At 42.3% G+C, this 17,706-nt stretch overlaps 1 protein-coding gene across 2 annotated transcripts in view; it reads right to left on the bottom strand.

Annotated features, from left to right (window-relative positions):
- Positions 1 to 16,333, bottom strand: part of RBM20 (RNA binding motif protein 20) — a 194,236-nt gene extending 177,903 nt beyond the window's left edge. For both annotated transcript variants that reach the window (XM_025274303.3, XM_044935333.2), the window contains exon 1: positions 15,903 to 16,333. In XM_025274303.3, coding sequence (XP_025130088.3) covers positions 15,903 to 16,075 — 173 coding nt within the window. In that variant the 5' untranslated portion in view covers positions 16,076 to 16,333. The remainder of the gene's footprint in view (positions 1 to 15,902) is intronic.
- Between the last annotated feature and the right edge of the window lie 1,373 nt (positions 16,334 to 17,706).

The following is a 17,706-nucleotide window of genomic DNA, read 5'->3' as shown; positions in this document are numbered from 1 at the left end:
AGCTTTCTTTATAGTCTAACTCTCACATCCATACATGACTACTGGAAAAACCTAGATGGACTTTTGTTGGCAAAGTAATGTCTCTGCTTTATAATATGCTGTCTAGGTTGGTCATAACTTTTTTTCCAAGGAGCAGGTGTCTTTTAATTTCATGGCTGAAGTCACCATCTGCAGTGATTTTGGAGCCCCCAGAAATAAAGTCACTGTTTCCATTGTTTCCCCATCTGTTTGCCATGAAGTGGAGACCAGATGCCATGATCTTAGTTTTCTGAATGTTGAGTTTTAAGCCAACTTTTTCACTCTCCCCTTTCACTTTCATCAAGAGGCTCTTTAGCTCTTCTTTGCTTTCTGTGCTAAGTGTGGTGTCATCTGCATAGCTGAGGTTATTGATATTTCTCCCGGCAATCTTGATTCCAGCTTGTGTTTCATCCAGCTTGGCATTTCATATGCTGTACTCTGCATATAAATTAAATAAGCAGGGTGACAATATGCAGCCTTGACATACTCCTTTCCTGATCTGGAACCAGTCTGTTGTTCCATGTCCAATTCTAACTGTTGTTTCTTGACCTGCATACAGATTTCTCGGGATGCAGGTCAGGCGGTCCGGTATCCCACCTCTTTAAGAATTTTCCACAGTTTGTTGTGATCCACACAATCAAAGGCTTTGGCATAGTCAGTAAAGCAGAAGTAGATGTTTTTCTGTAACTCTCACTTTTTCAATTATCCAACAGATGGCAATTTGACCTCTGGTTCCTCTGCCTTTTCTAAATCCAGTTTGAATATCTGGAAGTTCACGATCCTCTAACATCTTGGAATTTCGCTTCAGTTTACAGAACCACAAAACTCAGATCCAGTGGCCCACAGAGTTCACATCTTTGGTGGACTCAAAGAGGAAACAAATGGTACCATGTGTCATTGACTAAACTTGGCATTTCATCTAGTCATTCAACAAATATTTAGTGAACTGCTTCTAGGTACCAGGTATTGTTCTTAGGTGTGCACACATGCATGTTCAGTCACTCCAGTCGTGTCTGACTCTGCGTCCTGATGGACTGTAGCCTGCCAGGCTCCTCTGTCCATGGGGTGCTCCAGGCAAAAATACTGGAGTGGGTTTCCATGCCTTCCTCAAGGGGATCTTCCTGACTCAAGGACTGAACCCATTTCTCCTGTGTCTCCTGCACTGCAGGCAGATAAGATTCTTTACCCACTGATGGGGGTATAAATCACTGGGTAAAGCTCGCTGGCACAGGCAGGATGCTAGGAAATAAAACAGACAAGGAAACCGTAATAAATAGGGACTTCCTTGGTGGTCCAGTGGTTAAGACTCCACGCTTCCACTGCAGAAACATGGGTTTGATCCCTGGTCAGGTAACGAAGATCCTGCATGCTGTATGGTATGGCCAAAATAATAAGTACAATAAGTAAATGATATAATCTGTTTGAAGATGACGAGTACTATGGAAAAGATAGAACAAAGTAAGGGAGTTTGGACTGGAAGATACAGGATGCAACTGAAGTACAGTGGTCAAAGTAGATGTCAGTGGGAAATCACGACAAGTAAGTTATTTCGGGGGCAACTCCTTTGTGCAGCTGTCACAGGTCAACTGTCATCAGCACTGCCACAATTAAACCGCATCATCCTCACAGTGTCAAGGTAACAACACAGTATCTGACGGTTGCAGTCGTCTTGAATTGTGTTGTTCTAGAAATTGCTTGAAATAAGCACAGTATTCACGGAGGGCTTGAAAACCCTTTTTGTGACCTAGAAATTTCTTTCTTGGAAAGCTTTGAGGCAATGGGGCTTAAAGGATGTCCCAAGTGGTCCCGTCCACCACTTCCCCTGTTTGAAATGAATCTCAGAGAAGAAATTCAGCCTGGAAATTTCCTGTGCCTTTAAAGGCACAATCAGGTCCCCAGCTGGAGATGGTGGAGTGAGACAGAAAGCCAGGTTACATTGAGACGAACGTGTGTTCAGCATGTCCTTCCTATATTCCTGTGTCATGTCGTTGATTCTTACAACCAACCTCACATCCTGTGAGAAGCCCACACTCTCTCAGAAGCCCCGCACCTTGGCCCACATTGTGACTTGAAGGTGGCATCTGGCCCTAAGCTAGAGCTTCTTACTTCCTGAGTCTGTGCCCCCACACACCCAACCACTTAGACCACCTCTCCAATCATAAAGGCAGTGTATTTGCTTCTCTCAAGCCCTTTTAGACAGGCAACCCAAACAAAACATAAGTTGGAGAACACCAAGCTTTAGTCTCCCATCAGTTCTCAGCCATGACGCCCTTCCAAGTGGATTTTCTCATCACAAAGTTGCTGAGATCCAAAGTTAGGTTGCAGGTAACTTGCTCCATCTCTCATGGACTCAACATACTATGTGCCAGGGACCCTGCCAAACGCTGAGGACACCCAGACAAACGACAGTGGCCTTGCCTGCAAGGACTCTGCAGGGTCTTCAGGGGAGACCAACAGGAGGTGTGTTAGGCGCTCAGTCATGTCTGACTCTTTGCGACCCCATGGACTGAGCATGGGGTGAATGATACAGGGTGTTACAGGAAACAGGCCACAGGGTGTTACAGGAAACAGGCTCTCACCCCATCCTTGAAGACAAAAGGAATGTTCCATCTGAGGAGAGAGAAAGTAGTTCAGGTGAAGGAAACGGGACAGGACGGCAGCCAAGAGAGAACAGAGAGAGTTAATGGGGGGCAAGGCCGGAAGGGGCTTCTAGTATCTGAATCTCGACCTATAGGCGATGAGAAACTTCCCCAGGGCTTTAAGCAAGCAGATGACATGGTTAGCACTGTGCTCCCGTGGAAAAAAGAAAGATCTGAGGACAGGCCCCACTGGGAGGCCTGGGGCAGAGGTGGTGGGCACGGAAAGTGGGGAGGGGTTCCCAAGGAAGAAGGAGGCAGTGCAAACTGCAGTGGGTCAGAGCTGGGCTCTGAGCCTGGGCTCTCCAATCACTGGCGGGAGGACCCTGAACTCCTCGTACTTACTTAATCCCTACCTACTTCACAGGGTTGTTGGAGGATTAAATGGGATAACCTAGGAGGAAAAACAGTGCCTTGTGAGCCATACAGCACGGCAGGATACCCGTGCTGTCCAATCCCTCCTGCACTGTCGCGTCTGTAGACCCTTCATCGCTAGGAGACTTAAATTTACCCTCACAGACACGAAGGTTTCCTCTGCTCACTGAACTTCTCTGACTGCTAAGTGGCCTTTGGTAAATCTGATCTTCCTTCTGGACCTGGCTTCCTTTTCTACAAGAGAACTGAATCAGATGATCTCTAGGGCCCCTTTCAGCTTGAAGTTTTGCTTTCTTATTCGCCTTGTAGCCCAATTTCCAGAGTAAAAATTATTTGTCAAATGAAAACTTATTGACGGAAGAATCAGCAATAGAAGGAAAAGAACCAAGCTAATGAGTGACTGACACTGAAAACTAAGGTGATAAAGTGTGTGTTCTTTAAAAGCCCTGAAGGATCGTATCAATAAGTTCCATTCAAAGACACAGTCATAAAAATTCAAAGGAATTTTCATCTCCCCCAAATTGATTCTTATTTATAACATCTGTGGTCCCAAAAGGTTGAATTATCATTGGCTTAGATATTTACCTAAGAAAACTAAAGACATGTCCACATTAAAACTTGCAAAGGAATATTTATACAACTTTATTGTAATAGCCAAAAAACTGGAAACAGTGTAAATGTCCATCAGCAGGTTAGTGATAAACAATGTATGACATATCCATAAAACAGAAAACCACTCAGCAATGAAAAGGACCAAACTTTTGATATGTGCAAAAGAACAGATAAAATTGTAAGCTGAAAGAAAACTCACAGAATGAGCGAAAATACTTACAAATCATGTATCTGATAAGGGTCTAGGATTCAGAATTTATAAATTCTGAATCTGATTCATAACTTCACACAAAAAAATAAACAACTCAGTTTAAAAAGAGACAAAGGACTTTTCTCTGAAAAAGATAAACACAACAAACACATGAAAAGATGCTCAGCGTTATTAGTCATTAGGGAAGCATATCAAAACCACCATGGGATCGCACTTCACACTCACTAGGATGGCCATAAATTTTTTTTAAAAAATGGAAAATAACAAGTGTTGGCAAAGCTGGAAGGAAACTGGAACCCTCATTCATTACTGGTGGGAATGTGAAACGGTGCAGTTACTTGGAAAACACTTTGGAAGCGCCTCAATAACTTAAACACAGAATTATGATATGACTCAGCAATTCCACGTCAAGATACATACCCAAATGGATTGGAAACAGATGTTCAAGCCAAAACTTGCACACAAAATTCATAGCAGAATGATTCACAATAGTCAAAAGGTAGAAAGAGCCCAAATCCATCAACTGATGAATGGAAAAACAAAACATTATCTATCCATACAATGGAATTTTACTCATCAATAAAAAGGAATCAAGCACTGATACATGTTACAATATGGATGAACCCTGAAAATATTACACTAAGTGAAAGAAAGCTAATATAAAAGGCCACATATTATATGATTCCATTTATATGAACTGTCCAGAACAGGCAAGTCCATAGATACGGAAAAAACAGATTAGTAATTGCCAAAGGCCTGGGAGAGGAGGGAATAACTGCTTAATGAGGACAGGGTTTCCTTTCGGGCTGATGCAGATGTTCTGGAACCAGGCAGCAGTAGCTGTTAAGCAACATTGTGAATATACTTAAAACTACCAAATTACACTTGAAAATCATTAAAATGGTTAATGTACATGTATTTTATCACAGTTTTGAAAAATATTATTTCCCCCCAAATCATTATGCAAGTGAAATAGCCAAGTAACAACACGAGTGCATACTATGATTTCATTTGTATAAAATTCTAGAAAATGCAAACTCATCTATACTAGATCACTAGTAGCCTGAGAGGAAGGGGGTTAAGGAAAAGAGAGAAGGATAAATTATAAAAGGCATGAAGAAACTCTTGGGGTGATACAAATGTTTACTATCTTTATTGTTTGATGGATGTTTTAAACATGTACAGTTTAATGAACTTCAGTTACACTTCTGCAAAACTAAGATCAACAAATGTTTTAAAAATTATCAACAAATGTTTTAAAAAATGTTTTAAAAATTATACCTCTAAATTCTTACACTAACTAAATTTCTATTTGAAATACACAGGGGAACTGTTTAGAGGATCTTCGCTATAAACCTTTTTGAAGGTCAAAAGCGAACAATCTTTCCCTGATTTATTGATTCTATTAAGTGTGCTTTTTACATTCAATGGTTTCTTAAAGCAAAAGAACACCTGTAACAATGTCTGCTAAAACCGTTCAAGAGTATGTCTGGTGGAGACTAAGCAAGCTTGATGTGGCCATGTTTCAAGTCAGAAATTCTTTTTGCTATTAATAGGCACCTAGGACACTTTAATCATTGCTGAATCCTGGTTTTTTGAATTGGTTCAAAAAAGGTCTGGTAGAATTTGGCAGAGGCTCACTCTGCAAATCAAACGATCGTATCTGTTATTAGTTGAGCACATGCTGAAAGGATTATAAGTGTTTATGTACTCTCCGTGAGCATCCAGTTCAGATCTTGCCTAACATGCATAACGACAGAATAAGACAGTGAATCAAATGCCAGAGTCAGATTTGCTCGTGGAATTTAAATTGGGATATGGATTTCACTTTAAACCAAAAGTAATACTTAAAGCCACCAGAAACGGAAAAAGAGGTTTCTGATCGGACTGCTTAGTTTGTCTCAAATTAAATTTGGCAGAGTTTCAAATTTATTTCTGTACTCTTTCCATAATAATATTTTCCTTGTAAATAATGGGTTTTTTAATAAATTATTTTGAGGATGCAGATATTTACATACAGATGACATGATCACTTGAATTTATATAACATTCTCCCATCCCAGCCCCACACCACCAGTTCTTGCATAAATACTATTTTCCTTTAGCTTTGTTGAGCCCTTTGAAGTTTGTGACTTGATTTCTTCATCTGTAAAATGGGGTGAATAGGGGCATTAACTTCACAGGATTATTGTTGGATATTAAACATATATAAAGTGCTGAGACTATTGGCTGACTCACAGGAATCACTCAATGAATGTTCAATGTTATTCACATAATTATTACTATTCCCTTTTACAGATGAGAACGCTGAGGCTCAGCGCTACTGGTGGCAAAGCTGAATCCAGAACACAGAGCATGCTTATTCCTGATTCTTTTCACTACCCCACACCACTCTCCCCACCCATACATATTTCGTGCATGAAAATAAGAGTACCAATCGAGAAGAGGCAAAAATAGTTGTGTAACTTAAATCTAAAAAGCATGAACAAACTGGTAGTCACAGACCAGCTCCAAGACTCATCCAGTTTAGGCCCCAGGGCAAGTCATCAGTCATTTTTAAAGTCGGCTTCATACAGTGATTTTGAAAAAGGAGATTAAAGGTTTCTGCAAAGAGTCAACCGAGCTTTGAGGATGCCCCCTAAATTGTGCCAGCTAGCAAAAATTACATTATCGCCCACTCACTGCTTCAACATTAAAAGGGGTTTATATTCACTTTGTATGGACATTAAAAAGTATTGCAGCTCAGGACAGAATGTCTCTGGAAGGGTTACATGGAAAGCGGCAGGCCCATCAATTAAGTTCTTTCTTATCAGGTCAAGACTAGAAAAATCCAGAGGCTCCAGATAACAATGCAAACATATTTGCAAGGCTGTCTGATTTAATCTATTTATCCACATTAACCTATTCTAAAGTGATATTTAGTTAAGGTTCCAGTTCCAGGAATTTCATTGAGAAGGGTTCTTTTTTTTTCTTTGTTTGTTTGTTTAAGGTGGTCAAGTTAAAAGATAAAATCACTAGACGAAAGTTTGTTGGGAAACAGGGTATTCAGAGGGTCTCATAAGATTACTTCCAAAGACAACCTAATCATAGATTAGATAGAGAGATCTGGCAGTGACCATGTTAACCAAGGGATCAAACTTAGTGGAACATACATCGCCTGTTGAATGCATACCCTTGCCAAAATGCTTAACCTGAATCCGGCCATGAGGAAACAACAAATACATCCTGATCATGGTTCCTTCTTATTTTTTTACATATTTATTTTTTAAAAAATATTTGACTATACCCCACTGCATATGGAACCTTAATTCCCCAACCAGGGATTGAACCCCTGCTCCTTGCACTGGAAGGCAGAGTCTTAACCACTGGACTATCAGGGAAGTCCCCAGGTCATGGTTCACTCTCTAGTGGGGACTCTGGTCATGAAGAGCAGAAAAGAGCAGGTACACTTGCTAAATTAAAAGAGATACCATAAACAATGCACTTGAATCTGAACCGGAGGGGTTTAAGAATTGCTATATGAGACATTTTTCTGACAACTGGAAAAAGTTAAAAATCAAGTGTTTATTGGAAAAATCATTTAAGTAAGACTAACCATCTTAGATGCGACAACAGAATCGTGGCTATGCAATTTACTTCCAGATGCTCAAGAAAAATAAGTGACACTGCTTCTGTTTGGAAGTATGGAACAGAGTGTGAGATGCCCTAGAGAGACCCAGTCTACCCCCACACGTAGGAAGATCTTTGTGGGAAGTACTGAGCCCACACTCTACAGCCCTCAATCCGCAACTACTGAGCCCTCATGCTGTAACTACTGAAGTCGGTGTGCCTAGAGCCTGGCACAAGAAATGCCAGCGCAACGAGAAGCCCCAGCACAGCAACAGAGTAAGCTCTGCTCGCCACAACTAGAGACAGCCCCGGCAAAGCAATGAAGAGCCAGTGCAACCAAAAACAGATAAATCAGTTTTTAAAAAAGAAAACAGAAAGATGTTTGTGGGGAGAGATGGGAGGAGATAACACACCCAGAGATAATTTTCAAAATTCTCTTTCAGAGGTCGAGTAGACTAGAGCTGGCAGATAAAAAGGAATGCTCTCCCTTTCCTTCTCGCTCATTTCCAGGCAGGAAATAAGGGCAAATAACAGAAAACGCGACAGACAGAAATATGAGGATTCTTATGCTAGCCTGACCACCACTTGCTGTATGACTTCAAACAATTCTCTTGACTTCTCTTTTGCTCACTTGCCTTACCCTGAAAAACAGGGCGGCTGGGCTAAAGCAGCTCTCAGATGCCTTCCAGATCTAAAATTTAAAACGCGAATGGCTCATTCAGTCTTACAGACAACATGCAATGCCAATGTGAAAAGTCTATTCCTTTTTTTTTTTTAATGGAAATAAGCTTTTCCTCTCTGATTAGAAAATTAATACATGCTCACTGGAAAAAAAAAAAAAAAACTATAAAAAGGGAAAAAAGAAAGACAAACCACTATAATTGCACCACCTAGAGTTAAAACCACTGTTAATATCTTTTATTTGTTCTTTAGATGGTTTTTCAGGCTTGAGGAACCAGCACATGCTCATAAAGGTTTTTTAAAAAACGTTAAGATCCCAACATATGTGCTGTTTGTAATTCTTTTAGTTAACAATATTATATGGTTTACATTCCTTATTAACAAATATAGAATAATGGCATCATTCTAATGGATGAATGGTACATGCTATTATACAAGCACGTGATTTATTTTCTCAATGAGAAACATCTGGGTGGTTTCTAATTTTTTGTCCTTCTAGACAATGCTGCAATAAATATTCTCAGGTTCATCCTCATTATGTAAATAACAAAGTATCTAAATCAAGATTTAATCACACTACCCCTCTCCCTTTTCATAAAAGTTTAAAAAAAAAAATCTCTTTTCAAGTATTAAATAAAGGCTCTCCCATAACTCCAGACTACAGTGAGCCTGCCAGCCCAGGAGGATGCAGGGCCCTGAGGAGACCTGGGCTTTAGAATGCTCTGGAAACAACGTTTGATCTCTTTGATTTCAAGGAGGCACTTGGAAACCTGAGGCCCAGCTTCTGCATAACCGTGATCTCTTTGCAAAGTGTTTGCCGGCGCAGAGTTCTGGGCGAGTCTGCGGCCCAGGCTGCGGCGAATGAGTGCAGCAGGCAGCATCTAGTCCTAGCCTGGGCCACCAGCAGGCTCCTCCAGACGTCTGTTGGCCCATGCTTATGTTTTCTGCCTTTGAAAATAATAACGGCACCAAACACACTCCCACCTGCCTATATTCAATACAATCTAATTTAGACACATGAAAATTACTAGATCTGTCTCCCAAATTGAGAACCATACTCTTTCTACAAACTCAAGCATTCACTTTAACATTCCAAAATAATGAACATTCCAAAGGATTTGTTTTTATTTTTTTAAGTTGGTAATAATTAGGAAACAGTATGAAATGCCCTCCTTTTCACTGACATTAGAATCTACCTTTCTGTTTTAAAATTATGTCATTGATCCAAATGTCACTGATCCAGCACTTTGCAAGTGCTGAAGAACACTTTTAATTCTCTTTTTGTGGCTACTGCTGTTTCCATGAGCAATAAGTCTCACAAACATGTACCTGAGCCCTTGATTAAAATGTAACTGATTCTCCATCACATGTGAAGGCAAGGAGAGGCCTCCTACAGATAAGCACTCAGCAATATTCCTGGGGATTCACATAATTTTATTCTTGGAAGGAACTGACATTGATCATTTCCAAACCCTGGAGAAGCAGGATTAGGAAGATTAATTAATGTGTCCAGGTTACCCGCTCCCAATCCAGGGTTTCCTTTTCCTCTCTGACCCTCTTTGTCAGAAACCCAACTATTACTTTAAAACAAAGATACTCATTTTACATTTGACAACACCAGAAAGATCCTACCTGTCATTCAATTCAGTAATGAATTCAAAATAGAGCCAAAGAAGTAACTCTGTGAAATGAATACGTCCTTAAAATATATATTACCTTGTCTTCTCCTTCAGCATCATAGCACTGGAGGTCAGGCTTAAGGGTGGGTCTAATAAGAACCAAAAACACATCTGGAAGACAGTCTCCAGACAAGCTGCACCAATGAAAAGTATTTAAGATGTTCAGACAGCCGTGAATGGAGGTTTCCAGGTTTAGATCAGAGTGGAAGTGGCAACTGAGAACTGGTGGGTCATCACTGTGATCCAGAGAAAGCAGGTGCAAAGAAAGAGCAGCAGATAGCTCTGGTGCATCCTTGAAGCAAATAACCACATTAAAGAAGGGAAAAGTGGCGTGAAAACTATCTTCATGGGGTGACAACCACCCCCAATGCAGGCATGACCTCCAGCCTTTTGCTTTTGAACACATGGAAAGAATTATTTGGCAAATTGAGCCACAAGTTATTAACACATCCTCATTCAACTCGCTTCACAGCTCCTGTTTTGCTCATAAAGTACATTCACATCAATATGGACCATACCCCTGACAGAGCCGCTGTCAGCGAGCCGGAAAAGTTTCCTTGTAAACTATCAGGGGACTTATTTATCTTATAAAATCCAGCAGGAATTGTAGGAAAAGAGAGGCTCAATTAACTTGTCTGTAACTTCTGCCACTGTAAAGACTTTATCCTATTAGATGGATATACGCCTTAAATCCAAAATACCCCCAACTTGCTGTCTTGAAAATGTCGAAGACTGAAACCTTAGTTGGGTGGAATTAACAGTGGACCACCCATTGCGCCAGGCAAAATATCAGCCCACTGCCAATATCCCCTTGGTGGTTGTTGGAAACCAAATTCACATTCCTGATTAAAAATGTGCCTACTTAATTAAAGTCAGGATTTCCCAGTCTTCTCACTGGTGGGAAGAGGCAACATGAAGCTTCCAGAACACACACATCAGCAAGATCCAGTCAGGTTCATTAACCAGAAAGGGAATTGCCATGTGCTCCTTTCTACAAGCTGCTAATTACCGTCTTTTGCCTGATTTTGGAATACGGATCACTTTACTTTCTGCAAAACTTTTCAATGTGCTATTCTAAACACAGCCATCAGTCACTCACACCAGCTGTGGATTCACAGCGACTTTCCTTGTTAAAATACACAAAATCGTATCGGCTACACCATCCCAAACAAGATAATTAGTGTGTCAGGAAATAAAAATCAGATTAAGCGGAATTTTGTGGCACAGGAGACCCCTTTAAGCTTTTGCCTGACAGAGGGACCAAGGAGGACGAATTTGCCTTTGGAGTTTTAATTCCACTGTCTCAAACTTCTTCCATTCTAGTTTTTCAAGTTTAGTTTGATCTGTTTTAATTCTATACCTTGGCTAGATCTCAGGTCCTAGCATTTTGTAGATTCTTGTTTATCAGAGAAGTGAACTGAGCTATACTGGTGTGTTTATTTGAGGATTAGCTGTTGTGGTCAAGGAAGAAATATTTGTTCAACTGGAGTCAAGAACCTACAGCCACAAGAAAAATAAATCAGAGAGAGAGAAACTGGATAATGGGGGATCATTTCACTGTGAGTCAATCCTGGTGGGGTTTTTTTCCCCCCTGGTGACTTTATGCATAGGCAAAAAGAACTTAACAGATCCAAGTCCACATTCCAACTGACAGATATGGGTTTTTTAAATTATTAATTTGATGAACTGCTAAAGCAGTAGCAAGAGAATAAGTGGACAGAAGAATAAAACAGGTGATAAAATTTGTCTTCTTTTTCTTCCCCTGCAGCATTGGCATTAGAAAAGCTCTGTGTATACCATATGTACAGTCATTTAGTGTGACTAATGGGAATAATGTACTACATTTCATAAAACTGATCTCTGGCAATTTGAGAAAACACTGGATGGCTACACTTACTATCTAAAAGTACTTATCAAAACAAACCCTCAAGCAAAATTGCTTTTTTAAAAAAACAACCCTTAATAGGCTTTCTAGTGAAGCAAAGAAACTTCAGAATGTCAAGAAGCCTCCCTGTTTTGGGTAAATGCTTAATCCTCTCAGATGTTTTCTCCTGCTGAATGCTTGTCTTATGTGCAGTTTAAGATGGTGTTTAAAATTTTCAAAATTCCTTCTACAAGTGTATCCCTGTTTCCTCTAAAAATGGACTCAAACTGATGTTAGAAAGTGGCACAGATGTTAGAAATTCCAACCTCTTTCCAGAACAGGACCAAGTATGAGTTGAGATAATGTCCCTTTTTGGCAAACTCTTATTTTCTCTCAGATTCTGGAAGTAATTGTCAACATGCCCAATAAAGTGGGTGGACATCACACACAACTTGTCTGAGTGTCACTGTACGAGTTACATGGAGATCCTTCCAAATACAAGACATCTGTGAAATCATCTGCAATCAGAGTGACTGCTTGTAATATTCCCTAGACTGATCTGGGGAGCACTGTGCACTGAAGACACAGCCGGCCAGCGTCCTAACTCTAGGCAGAAGACTGAAAAAGCAATCAAAACTGGATTTATATCTTCATAAATCACAATACACGCAGGTGACACTATCAAACGCTAAATCAAAACTTTTTCCATTTTCATAATTGATTTTTATTCACTTCATACCAAAATAATCTGGAAAGGAAAAAAATAAGTCATCAATATACAAATTAAAGATGCAACCCGACATCAAGCATTAGTCAGGAGTATTTCACTGCAAATCAAATAATTTAGGAAAATCACCTGAGTGCTCATCTCATAGATGTGTGTGCTTGCTTGGTTAATTTTGACCATGATTAGTATCACACTTTCTAACTGCATCTGACAACCGACTTCCACACTGCACACAGAACCAATGACTGCTTTCATTCTGAAGAGTTTTAAAACTTACAACCTAAAATTGTAATTTCTGATGTTCATCAGGATTAATAAATAACTTCTTATAAATCAAGAATTAGGTTTGGTTATAAAGCACAAAATTAAAAAATAAAATACTTTTGAAAATAAAATATTGTGAATATTTGAGGAGATAAATCCTTGTAAAACATTCACTGACACATATCAATGTTGTTCTATTTCTGTTCATAGGAAAATAATATATATTTTTTAAGCTCTCAAATTATTCTGATTTCCTAAACTTATTCCAAATCTCTTAAGGTGTTATTTATAATTCCTTTGCCCAAATGGCTTACATAATGCTTCAGATTTTATTCAGTAATATCTCCACACTGGCCAGCTTAGAGAATGCACATTTAAAACACATATCTTATAAGACATTAGTTATATGCGTCTAAACATGGCTGATAATCTTCATAGGTAATACAAATACTAGCCTGAGGTCAGGGGTTAACAAGGGTGGAGAGGTCATGCACCATGCTTGACTGAAGCTAACAATACAACAATGAAAAAACTAAATACACCTGAACAGGACGAAAGACCTCCACGGTAGTTAACTTCTGATGCAGACTTCATAAATACAGAGACTGGAGTGTATAAAATAAACCCCAAAGTCAATCACATTATTCATTGTCACACCTCATTCTCTTGAGACCAAATGTAACGTAGGTGAATAGGATTCAGTAGGTACCATGTTCATGACTGTTACTTTACCAAAATCCTTGATGTCACCCCAAATGAAAACGTTATTAAAGAAGATCAGTAAACACAGACTTTAAGTGAAAAATTATTGTAATCCTTAAACGCTATGCAACATGAAGATTGATATCTTCATCATTTTGAAAGCAATCACAGCTCCTCTTAACAAATTACATAATAACCTCATTTAAATAACTAGAAAAAACACAAGTTTCCTCAATACAATGCATTTAACATGCCATCCTCTAGAGAATTACACCCAAAGCTCTAGCTTCACAAAATTCTCAAATCAAGAGGCGGACAACTCTTTTTGCCGCTGAGGGCAATCTCTCCCCGCCACATTTTCTCAAAGATGGCTGATGCAAACAGCACCTCATAACTACATAAAAATGGTTGCTCAGATTAAATTATGCAAACGCAGTTTCAAAATAACCTGCTCAAGTTTCAGCGCATTAAAGATGGACCTGCAAATCATTTGTCATGTTATGCCTGCTTCCAGCAGAATCACAGTGGGTGATCAGGCGAGCACAGAACCCAAGTCATCCTTATAAAAAGAAAGACTCTGAAACATAAGCGCACAAACATCAAATCCCATGCGCACATTCACCAGCCTTGGACTTGGCGCCTGAAGACTGATCTGTCACCAGTGCAAAACAAGGAAAAGCCATCAGGTAGTTCCTGAGGTCTCCATCCTGCAACTACTAGCAGAAGGGGCCATCTTTGAACAGCTCAGGCTCATCAATTAAAGTAAAATATTCCAGGGGTGGAATTTCAAAAGCGGGGTGAATTTACAAGGTTAATTTTTTATTACATGAGGTAATTGATATATACTTGAAATGATTCATCTCCCACAAAAATAGCCTTTATTTTCAACCGGGCAATATTTCATAGTCAGACACCCATTTACAAAGATTTTTCTGTGAACATAAAATTCTAGGCTTTTTCCTAATTAAAAGTAAGTGACTGGAAAATGTAGGGTGATTACAATACCAAAATAAGTTCAGTAAACTTAACGTGCAGCCTAATTTCAAGCCAGGAGACACTGGTAAGAAGCACATTAGATGTTTCCCAATTAATAATCAGTCAATTAGGGCTTTTTCCTCTTTTACTAAATAAACTTCAGGTTTTAAACATCTTTTCTGTGTTACTTTATATTAAGGACTGAAGAGAAATTTTAAGTAATGATGTACTTAAACTGTCCATCATACTTAGTAAATCTTAGCTGAAATGACTTGCAAAACAAAGGGAACAGAATAACAATATAAAATATTTTCAGTTTCAAATAATTAGCTACTTGTAGGTAGTTGAAAAGTTTTATAAAATCAAACTAAAGCCAAAAGTTGTCATAAATGGAGCTTTTAATATTCTACCAGTCAAAAAAAAAAAGAGGGGGGGAACCATTTTGTTCTGCAACAGGATACCAATGTTCTTTGATGTCAAACATAAATTTTCACTATTCTTCCATGACATGTTAGTCTTAAAAACAAAATTTACTTCCATTTACGCCCCATCACTGGTTATTTCTCTTACTACATTTTAATAAGTTTAATAACTCAAAGCATCAACACAACAGCGCTGGAAAACCTCCGCTTCGTTCCATAGGACTGATTTTGCTGAACTTGTGTTTATTTCTCTTACTTTCTCCAGCTTCTCCAAAGCACTCATCGTCCAGGCTTTCCAACACTTCTTACCCTAGTTTTGAGGACTTCACTACAGACTGAGGGACATTTTTAGGAAAATAAAGATCCTTTCAACAAACCAACATTCTAGGCCTTAAACCGTCCAACAAAATCTGGAAAGAATGAACGGAACCTCACCATTTTACTTTTATCTCCCCCAGATGGGTTGAATAAAGCTTCTGAGAGCACACTGGCCATCCCCAACCTACTCACGCATTGGGACGTCCGGCCCGGAATATTCGCGACCCAAGCCGCACGGTTCCCCCGAACCACGAGATGGTAACATTAATGGAAAACGGTTCCGCTGCTAAGAACTCGTCGCAAGGGCCTTCTTGGAAAGTGTAAACACTTCTTGCGGGGCAAAGCAAACTATGTTGTCCACAAACCCTCGGTACCCTTTGCACCCAGTATCAGGGTCACCATTTAAGGTGGTTTCTTCGGGCGGGCGTCTTACTGACGCGCCCTCCCGCACGCGCACGCACATACTCGCGCGCGACTCTCTGTACATTTCACCGGCCTCCTAGGGCTGGAAAGATCTAGGCCATTCCCCCCGAATTGAGCTAATTGAGTTTAAAATATCCAGTAGAGAAAAGAAAGGGGATGAGAAAGAACAAAATTATTTTCCCCAAATAGCTTGGTTTTCCTCTCCCCAAGCTGACGAACAGCCGGAATGACACCAACCCTGCTGAGAGGGAGGGCAAGAAAACTTCAAACGCGAGGCGGCCGAGCGAAGTTTAGCCGGGTCAGTAGAGAGGAAGCCACAGAAGGGGGCGCCCAGGGCGAGTCCCCCAAGCGCATCCAGGTCCCCGCTCCCCCTTCCCTCCTCTTACTTTTGGATGATCTGGGGCAGGCTGGCTTGGGACGGAGGCGGCGGCGGCTGCATCCCTCGCGGGCCTGGGGGCGCCGGGGGCGCCGGGGCACCGGGCACGCTGCGGGCATCTCTGTCCGGTTGCTCGGGGCCGCTGGGCTCGGCGTCCTGGCTCATGGCTGCGGCCAGCACCATGTGAGGCGAGACCGGCCCGGGCTCGCGGCGGGAGAGCGCGCGCGAGGGGCGGCCCCGGGGCACGGGCGCTCACTGGCCGGGGTCCCCGTGCCTAGTCCCCTTGTCCTTCCCGGTAGCGCGGGGAGGAGACGCGATGGGCGGGGAGGAGGCAGTCCCGGCGGCGCCGCCTCCGCCTCCTCCCGCGGGTCCCGCTCGCCCGGCCGGGCCACTCAGAGGTGGGGGCCAGGGGGCGTCTCCCAGCCAGCGGGAGACGTTCGGCGCCCGGGTGGTCAGGGGATCTCTGCCCGCAGCTCCTGGGCGCTGCGTTCTCCACCCGCCACCCGCGCGCCTTCAGGGTCCCCGGGTCGGCTCTCGGCAGCGCAGCTCCACCGCGTAAGGCGGCGAGACACACGGCAACCCGCCGCCGGACGCCGAGCTCTCGCCTCTCCCGCTAGCCGGCGGCCTCCGGACTGTTCCCGGGGACGACGCGCGCGTCCTCGCGCGCTCCTGCCAAGCGGGGCGGACCGAGTGCGCCCCGGGCGTCTGCGCGCATCGCCAGCGCGAGGTGCGCGGGCCTTGGCACCTTCCCGCGATTGGTGCCCAGCCAGCGCCACTCGTGGCTGAGGGGCCCGAACCCGCGGGGGGGAAAGCCCAGAACTCCCTCAGGTCGGTGCGACTGGTAACCCTAGGTCTAAGATGACCGGACCCGAGGGCCCTCCAAATTGGCAATCCCCAGAGGCAGCCTGTGGGGCCGCCGTGATTTCTCTTCATTTATTTCCCCACTTTTCTAAAAGACCTGCCGCTGTCCCGCGAGCGCAAAGACAAAACAACGTGTATGTTTTATTCTTGTTATTTATTGGCCAAATCTCAGTAGGAATGTAAAGGATGAAGAGGAGTTCGCTACCATGGCTCTCCCCAGGATTACCGCCTCTGAAGCTCTGTTGGTTGCCCGGGAGCCACCGTGCGCCAGTTCACCTGCACACATCGGTTCACGGTGGTGGACGCGGGCGTCCTGCGCTGAGGAGTCACCCCACGAGGTGCAGCGTAATGTCCTAGAGCACCGGCAGAAATCTGGGGACGCACCTGGTGCCGCGGAAACGTCCAGAAGCTGGGCAAAGATCTCGGAGAGTGGTTACCCTGGAGATCCTTACCGTCTGGCGGACACATAACTTTCTAAATCCTGACACAGGCGGCCCCGAGAAACGAGGAAAGGCGACCCTTGGGTGCCTTGGAAGCCAGAGCGCACGTCAGGGTGCCCCAGGGTCTGGAACGAAGCTTCCTGGGGGTCTCAAGCCAACCCATCCTCCTCCCGCAGAATTCTGAAGATGAATTCTCCGGGGACCAGCAACTATTGAATCCCCTGAAAGATGATTTCTTCTCTCCCTAGACTGTGAGTTTCTGTCAACTTTCCTGCCAGTTTCAAGAAGTTTAGCCTCCCTTTTGCTGTCATCCTACCTAGATCCTCCCCACTTCCCTCTCTCCTGTACATACAGGGTCCTGTCTACTCTCTGGCTTCCTTCTTTTCTCTCACTCTCTCCCCTCTTCCCCTTACAGATAAAATGATACACCCAATGCCTTGTATTCGTAAGAGTAATCATAATTCTCAAATTTGAATCTCACCAGAAAGCCCAGGTAAAGACGAACCAATTGTT

Source organism: Bubalus bubalis, chromosome 23, assembly GCF_019923935.1.
Source record: "Bubalus bubalis isolate 160015118507 breed Murrah chromosome 23, NDDB_SH_1, whole genome shotgun sequence".
In the NCBI taxonomy this organism is placed as follows: Eukaryota; Metazoa; Chordata; class Mammalia; order Artiodactyla; family Bovidae; genus Bubalus; species Bubalus bubalis.
The sequence above is the reverse complement of the archived record's forward strand: the minus strand, read 5'-3'. Positions and strand labels throughout refer to the sequence as shown.